This window comes from Micropterus dolomieu, linkage group LG10 (genome assembly GCF_021292245.1).
Source record: "Micropterus dolomieu isolate WLL.071019.BEF.003 ecotype Adirondacks linkage group LG10, ASM2129224v1, whole genome shotgun sequence".
Classification (NCBI taxonomy): domain Eukaryota; kingdom Metazoa; phylum Chordata; class Actinopteri; order Centrarchiformes; family Centrarchidae; genus Micropterus; species Micropterus dolomieu.
Window position 1 is genome coordinate 27,887,735 of NC_060159.1, and position 8,215 is coordinate 27,895,949.

Sequence of the window (8,215 nt, forward strand, 5' to 3'; positions counted from 1 at the left end):
AACCATGGAGGACAATAAACTGGGGGTGAGTGTGTCCACACCATCAATGTTAGCTTGTTAAACAAAATCTTTCACAGCAGAAGCTACAGAAATTTACTTGTGATTGTTTTTTTTGTTTGTTTCCTTGTTCGATCTCCTGATTCATTTCTCAGTTGATGTGTGACATCAGTGCAAAATGAGTTTAGTCTGTACTCAAATGTTTCCTTCCCTGCGCAGAGACAAACAGAGCGCTCTGCAGAACATGAAGAACTACAAACCTCATGATGAAGGCCAGCAGCTCAGGATTCTTCTTCATGGCCCAGCTGGAGCTGGAAAGTCCAGTTTCATCAACTCTGTTCAAAGCCTGTTACATGGCAGAATGTACACACTGGCTTTGGCAGACAACATCTCTCACGACAGTTTCACCAGGAAGGTATGAATGACGTATTGATAAAGAGAATATCACAAATTCATTATTCCTTAATACGTTGCAATAATTAGTTTATTATTATTATTATCACTTTATTATATCATTTTCAACCAAGGAATACAAAGTGCCTTCTAGAGTTTTCTGCGTTTGCAGTGGAAGTAAAACTAAACAACAAAACTCAGTGTCCCCATTCTTCGTGGCTGAGTTTCTGTTGCTCCCAATCGCTTAGACTTTGTTATAATACCATTACCAGTTGACCGTGGAATATTTAGTGGTGAGGAAATTTCATGAATGTTATTGCACAGGTGGCAACCTATCACTGTACCACAGTTTATTCACTGAGCTCCTGAGAGTGACTCATTAGGTGCTTTCACACTGCCCAATTTTCCGGGATTATTACGGCAGCTCGCTGCGCTGTGTGAAAGGTACTGAGCCGGAAAGGGGGGTCAGATTTGATCCGCCTCTGAGCCGGGAATGTTGGTAGTAACATAGGCGGAACAATGTCTGTGTGAAAAGCCACAGCCGTCATGCCGGAACAGGAGTGACAGTTTCAAGCTGTTGTGTTACAAGTCGCGGTCTATTTTTTTCGGTCTAAATCCACGACTACAGCTGCGCCACGGCTTTGTTGCCAGTGTCCACTGGAAGTGTCTCAGCATCGACTTGTTGTTTATTTGTCATTTTTGTGCTTCTACTACCTTCTCCAGAGCTCCCTCTCCTCCCGTTTTGTTCCGTCAACTTCAGGCTGCATATCCACAGGGACCATTTCAGAATAAGAGCATTTAGCCTGCCCGATTTTGTAGACATGTTTAGATTTTATTGATTTGGTAATCAGTGCTTGCTTTTGTGCTTCAACTATGATTAAGTAGGCTTCGTAGTTAAGTGGTTTCTTTCTTGTCTGATTTGACAGTGTTTATTGTTGTTTTATGATCAGGAATCTGCACAGGGTATTTTATTTAGAAAATTGACTGGATGAGCTCTGGCAGCCGCGGCGTAGGTGGACTCAGTGGAGGTAACCTGGAAAGCCGGAGCGCTACATGAAAGCACACATGGTTGTGGGATTACGCCACAATATTTTGTTCAGTATGAATGAGCAAAGGCGGCATATTGGCGGATTTTCTTTCCTCGTTTGTTGCAGAATCTCTGTGTGAAAGCAATTATTCTTTCCCAAATGTTGAATGAAGCAATCTGCATGCCCAGGTGCTTGATTTGATACACCTGTGGCCATTAAAATGATTGGAACACCTGAATTCAATGATTCGGAGGGTGTCACAATACTTTAGGGAATATAGTGTATCTGGACTGGCAGCAGGCCGGGCAAGCACACGCACTGTGTCTACGAAGCTACGCTTTTGTTGCCTGTGCAGAATGAGGCCTGGCATTGTCCTGCTGAAATAAGCATGGATGTAGGAATGAGACGTTGCCTTGATGGCAACATTTGTCTCTCTAAAATCCCAACATATGCCACTGCGTTAATTGTACCTTCACACAGTAAAATTTTCATACAAATTTTGTCGGTCCAATCGTTATCATCTCAGCCTTTGCTGAGTTGAGTAGCAGGAAGTTTACGGATAACAAGCTCCTCACAGCAGCCAGGCAAGTCTTTAACTTTAGCAGAGTCAGATGCATTTTCTGCCAAAACTGGCATATAAATTTGTAGATCATCAGCATACAGTAAAAAGCCATTCCAAATGAGTGAATGGTGTGACCCAGTGGTGTAATAAAAAAAACAATGGACCAAGGACGGAACCCGGTGGGACCCCATGCTTGTCCACAGTATCAATAGCAGTGCTAAGGTCTAACAACAAGAAGTAAGTGTGTTTCAGTAGAATGTTTAGCCCGAAAAGCAGACTGCAGTGAAGACAAATATTTTAACAGATGGTTTGAGACGATTGGCTCAAAGAGGATTTAACTACAGCAAATCTGAGCAAACTGAACAAGCTCCATTGGAGAGTGAAAGGTTTAAGATAGCTAAAATATAAAATCCTAATTTGGCCACAGTTAAAAAAGGTTCATGTGACTTAACAAATCCAGATTGATGTTTTTATTGCATTTTGGAAAATATCCCAGCTTTTCTGGAAATGGGGTTTGTATAAAAATATGAATAAGAGATCATAGCAATATGTTGTAAGGCATGTTGTAAGACAAGAATCTATTACTCAATCTGCAGCAGTGACACAACTACTGCATAAACTGTTAGAACCCGCAGTCCACAGGAAGAATTGACTTTGCAGAGTTCCACTGACTTCCTGTTTCTGCTGTCCTTGTGGTTAGGGTATGATCAAGTTTAGGCAACTACGACTGCTACTATTTCTCAATTAAAAAGAAAGAGATGGTTAATACGACCTATGTTGTTGCTTATGTTGGAGGACTTGTTGGATAGAAAATGTGTGTTTTTAGAATGCATTAAAACTCTCACCCACTGTTAAATTTATCTACAGATTGTGAACTGTCAAGAAAGCAATGTGTATATGCGATATATATGACTAGATTATATTGTATAGCAAGATCAAAACTGTTAAATGACAAAGTTACCTGTCTCTACATGTTTCACTTTTCACGCCTTAACATTTTCTGTTCTGTGTGTGTAATAGGCTAAGTCAGTGTGAACATAAACCTGCAGGCTGCCCCTGCCCCTTGTTCCACAGAACAAGAATTAAATCAAAGAGGAAAAGCGGGGTCTTATAAAGCTTACTACAGTATCTCACAAAAGTGAGTACACCACTCACATTTTTGTAAATATCTGATTATATCTTTCCATGTGACAACACTGAAGAAATGACACTTTGCTACAATGTAAAGTAGTGAGAGTGCAGCTTATATAACAGTGTAAATTTGCTGTCCCCTCAAAATAACACATCACACAGCCATTAATGTCTAAACCGCTGGCAATAAAAGTAAATACACCCCAAAGTGAAAATGTCCACATTGGGCCCAAAGTGTCAGTATTTTGTGTGGCCACCATTATTTTCACCAGGGCTACTCCTCCATGATGACATCACGGATTGGTGGATGTTAGAGACCTTGCACTCCTCCACCTTCCGTTTGAGGAGCCCCACAGATGCTCGGTAGGGTTTAGGTCTGGAGACATGCTTGGCCAGTCCATCACCTTTACCCTCAGCTTCTTTAGCGAGGCAGCGGTCGTCTTGGAGGTGTGTTTGGGTCGTTATCATGTTGGAATACTGCCCTGCGGCCCAGTCTCCGAAGGGAGGGGATCATGCTCTGCTTCAGTATGTCACAGTACATGTTGGCATTCATGGTTCCCTCAATGAACTGACACCATCTAAACCAAATAAGTTTATCTTGGTCTCATCAGACCACAGGACATGGTTCCAGTAATCCATGTCCGTAGTCTGCTGGTCTTCAGCAAACTGTTTGCAGACTTTCTTGTGCATGAACTTTAGAAGAGGCTTCCTTCTGGGATGACAGCCACGCAGACCAGTTTGATGCATTGTGTGGCATATGGTCTGAGCCCTGACAGGCTGACCCCCCACCCCTTCAACCTCTGCAGCAATGCTGGCAGCACTCAGACGTCTGTTTCCCAAAGACAACCTCTGGATATGACACTGAGCATGTGCACTCAACTTCTTTGGTCGACCATGGCGAGGCCTGTTCTGAGTGGAACCTGTCCTGTTGAACCGCTGTATGGTCTTGGCCACTGTGCTGCAGCTCAATTTCAGGGTCTTGGCAGTCTTCTTATAGCCTAGGCCATCTTTATGTAGAGCAACAATTCTTTTTTCAGATCCTCAGAGAGTTGCTGCGGAGGTTAAAAGGGTGGGGGGTCAGCCTGTCAGGGCTCAGACCATACGCCGCACACTGCATCAAGTTGGTCTGCATGGCTGTCGTCCCAGAAGGAAGCTTCTTCTAAAGATGCTTCACAAGAAAGCCCGCAAAACAGTTTGCTGAAGACCAGCAGACTGAGGACATGGATTACTGGAACCGTGTCCTGTGGTCTGATGAGACCAATATAAACTTATTTGGTTCAGATGGTGTCAAGTGTGAGTGGCGGCAACCAGGTGAGGAGCACAAAGACAAGTGTGTCTTGCTTACAGTCAAGCATGGTGGTCGGAGTGTCCTGGTCTGGGGCTACATGAGTGCTGCCTGCACTGGGGAGCTACAGTTCATTGAGGGAACCATGAATGCCAACATGTACTGTGACATACTGAAGCAGAGCATGATCCCCTCCCTTCGGAGACTGGGCCGCAGGGCAGTATTCCAACATGATAACGACCCAAACACACCTCCAAGACGACCGCTGCCTCGCTAAAGAAGCTGAGGGTAAAGGGGAAGAGGACTCCAGCACCGACCCGTGAAGCTCTGGTGAAAATAATGGTGGCCACACAAAATATTAATACTTTGGGCCCAATGTGGACATTTTCACTTAGGGGTGTCCTCACTTTTGTTGCCAGAGGTTTAGATATTAATGGCTGTGTGATGTGTTATTTTGAGGGGACAGCAAATTTACACTGTTATACAAGCTGCACACTCAGTACTTCACATTGTGGCAAAGTGTCATTTTAGCGTTTAGTCTTTAGTGTTACATGAAAAGATTTGATCAAATATTGACAAAAATGTGAGGGGTGTACTCACTTTTGTGAGATACTGTATATGCTAGCTGGGTATTAATGTGTCTATGTTTGCTCTATAGTGGTAATAATATAATAACTGACATTTTCTCCATATGTGCTTTACAGTACACAACCTACAAGATCCAAAAAGAAAGTCCACAGTCCTTTTACCCTTTTGTCTTCAGTGACATCATGGGTCTGGATTCAAACAAAGGTGTCAAAGTGGAAGACATCAATCTGGCTTTGAAGGGACATATGAAGGACGGTTACAGGGTACATTTGCCACAAACTTTGCAGACTTTTCCCACAAATGGGCTTATATTTTGAATCATATTTTTATTTATATATAGCACCTGTCAATTAACTGGATTTCAATTTGTTTTCCAGTTCAAACCTGAATCACCGTTGTCAGAGGGTGATCAATTCTACAACAAATATCCCACTGTCAATGACAAAGTGCACGTTCTGGCTTGCGTTATTAATGCCAACACAATGTCTCAAATGACAGATTTAACTATAGAGAAGATTCGGAACGTCAGGCTGGAAGCCAGTCACCTGGGTGAGAGCAGGAATTTCATTCTTCTCTTCAGTGGGTTTTTAATAGAGCACACTGATTGGTTGAACTTAAAATGTTGAAACCTCCTGCAGCTGTCTGTAGTTTCCATCATCATAGAGAACAGCAACTGTGGTCAGTTACATGATTCAGTAGTTTTGTGTTCTCCTGGCAGGAATTCCTCAAGTGGCCATCCTCACCAGAATTGATGAAGCCTGTCCTGAAATCAAACAAGATTTAAAGAACGTCTACAGGAGCAAGTTCCTGAAGGAAAAGGTACGTTTAATAGGTAATATTATGAATTCGCAGAGGTGGAATCACATTTGAAGTTTGAGTTATTAAGTCAAAACGTTTTCAATCCGACTTTTTCTCTCCTTATACCGCTTCTGTTACCAAAACTCGGGTTCCAGGCCAATTTAGAATACTGATCTATATTTCTGTTATTTAAAAACATTTGAACCTCTGGATTAAAGTCATTCCTGTAGTTGTGAGGTAACACAAGGCCGTGACTTCACATCAGAGAGCTTCATTACTATTGAATTGTTGTACGCAGCCTCCCAATCCTGACAACAGAAAGTCATTGTTACAACAGATATCTTGTCTTAGATCAAGCCAACTTCTGTTGATGTTAGCTAACCGCTAACGGCAGTCTCCACTTTCAGTTTCACAGTAAAGGCCTAACACTGCATGTGGTGGTAAAAATTGCTATTATGCTTAAATTACTATTATTACTTATGCATGCTTAATACTCAACCTTCTTTGTTATTATACTGTCCAATATGCTCTTGAATTGTTTTCTTCTTGTTCCCTTCCAAAAGTTTCAAGGCTGAGAAACGTTTGGCCAACACCTGATCCACTTAATAAAGTTGTCCAGTCCAGATTGGTGCAGTGAGCACAAAAAGCCTTTAAAACTCTGAGATGTTAACTGAGCTGTTGATCTTTTTAAACTGTAGATGGAGCAGTTCAGTGCAGAAGTGGGTATTCCCATGAACTGCATCTTCCCTGTGAAGAACTACCATGAAGAAATCAACCTCAACAATGACGTTGACTCGCTGCTCCTGAGCACGCTGACAAACATCATCAACTTCGGAGAAGACTGCATCAACTTCAAAAAGAGTCAGTCTGAATGTTGAGACAGATGTACGGGTATGCTCCTAAATGTTCTCAGATAATAGTGGTCCTGCATACTCAGCAGCTATAATACCAGGTGTGTGCTTCATGTAAAGTGCTGCCAGTGAATAATGTAGCCAGAAGTTCCTTTTTACTGGTGGTGTTCAGCTTCATGTTGGGTCAGCGGGACATTTTTATGGATCAGGGTAACAGATTGATAATGTCATTTGAAATGGCATTGTTACTTAAGCTGTTTTTGTTTTTTGATGTGGAGTTTTTCTTTCTTTAATTGTGGTGATGTGCTTTTGGATTTTAGTCTCATGCTTCTTTCTGTTTTCTTTGTTTTCTAACATCGTGGGGCCATGTTGAAAACAAATGTTTTCCTTTAGATATTCGTACTGTGTCTGATAATCTATAAAATCAATGTTTGAATGCAGCATAAAACGGCTGTATTTCATTACAAACAATCAGGTTTTATAACAATCTTGTATATGAATTCCTGATTTTTTGAATATTTGTATGTTTTAGTGTAAAGCCCCTGAAAACATGGCTTCAAATGTTTTTAGTATTTCTTCCCAACATTAAATATTTATGACTAAATTAGCAACAATTAAGGTTTTAAAAAAACAAAACAAACATCTTTGGTTATTCTTTCTGAAGAATCTAACAGTCAGAACCTGAGTTAATCTGGTTCTATAGGAGTGTGTGATCAGATTTAACTGACTAACTATTTGAGTCCTGCCCACTCAAATCAGAGAAAATTGTGAAATAACTAAAAGTGTTAAAAACAGAATGGAGTGTTCATGTAAGATTTCATCGCTTATAATGAGTAGCTCTGAGAAAAACTAAAAGGGGTTCGTTATACTGTATCAACATTACTTCACAATCAGTGTCTTTTAAGTCTTATTAAATACATAAATATAATACTATGTAGGAGAATATTAATGCGATTTATCAGACATTTACAAGCTGCACAATGTAAAGCTTCAAACATTTTGTTTTATTGCAGCATAAAGAAAAAAAATGACACATTCATCAAGACGATTCTATTGTTCCTGTTTGTTTGTGTTGTAAATGCTATTTTTATCTTCTCTTTAAGGTGGAATGTGCAGGAATAAGTGTCTTTATAAGTTACTGAATTTTGTGAAGTCTTAACAGTGAGCTGCTCTCATAACTTTAATTAACTTTTTAGTGGACTTCTTTATCATGCATATATATGTGAGGCCTTAAATTCAGAGATTAAAGGAGCCCAAATTTATATTAAGGAACATATAGAATACATCTAGAATAATAACGTTCTTTACAGACTTTTGTTTTGTTCACTTATGAGAGATGAGTCATTAAAATCAGAATATACATTCATTTTGATTAATTTAATCTCTGAAGCTCAAAAACCCTCCTCTACCTCAGAAATGCTCATATCTGCTCATCACATGGTCACAGCGCCTCTAACAGGCTGAAACACATCGTTACAGCTTAAAAATTAGAGATTAAAATTTTTTAACCATCTAAATAATCTGCAAGCAGACATTGTCCTACTACAGGAGACTCATTTACCCAAGACAGCAGATAAACTAA

The 8,215-nt window shown here is 40.5% G+C and overlaps 1 protein-coding gene across 1 annotated transcript; it reads left to right on the plus strand.

The window, feature by feature from the left end:
• Nucleotides 1–196: 196 nt before the first annotated feature.
• LOC123978271 (interferon-induced protein 44-like) lies at nucleotides 197–7,332 on the plus strand. The gene is made up of 5 exons (XM_046061443.1): nucleotides 197–412; nucleotides 5,101–5,247; nucleotides 5,362–5,533; nucleotides 5,703–5,803; nucleotides 6,481–7,332. Exons 1-5 carry the CDS (start codon nucleotides 197–199, stop codon nucleotides 6,658–6,660), a joined length of 816 nt encoding a protein of 271 aa, XP_045917399.1. The 3' UTR covers nucleotides 6,661–7,332.
• Nucleotides 7,333–8,215: the final 883 nt, after the last annotated feature.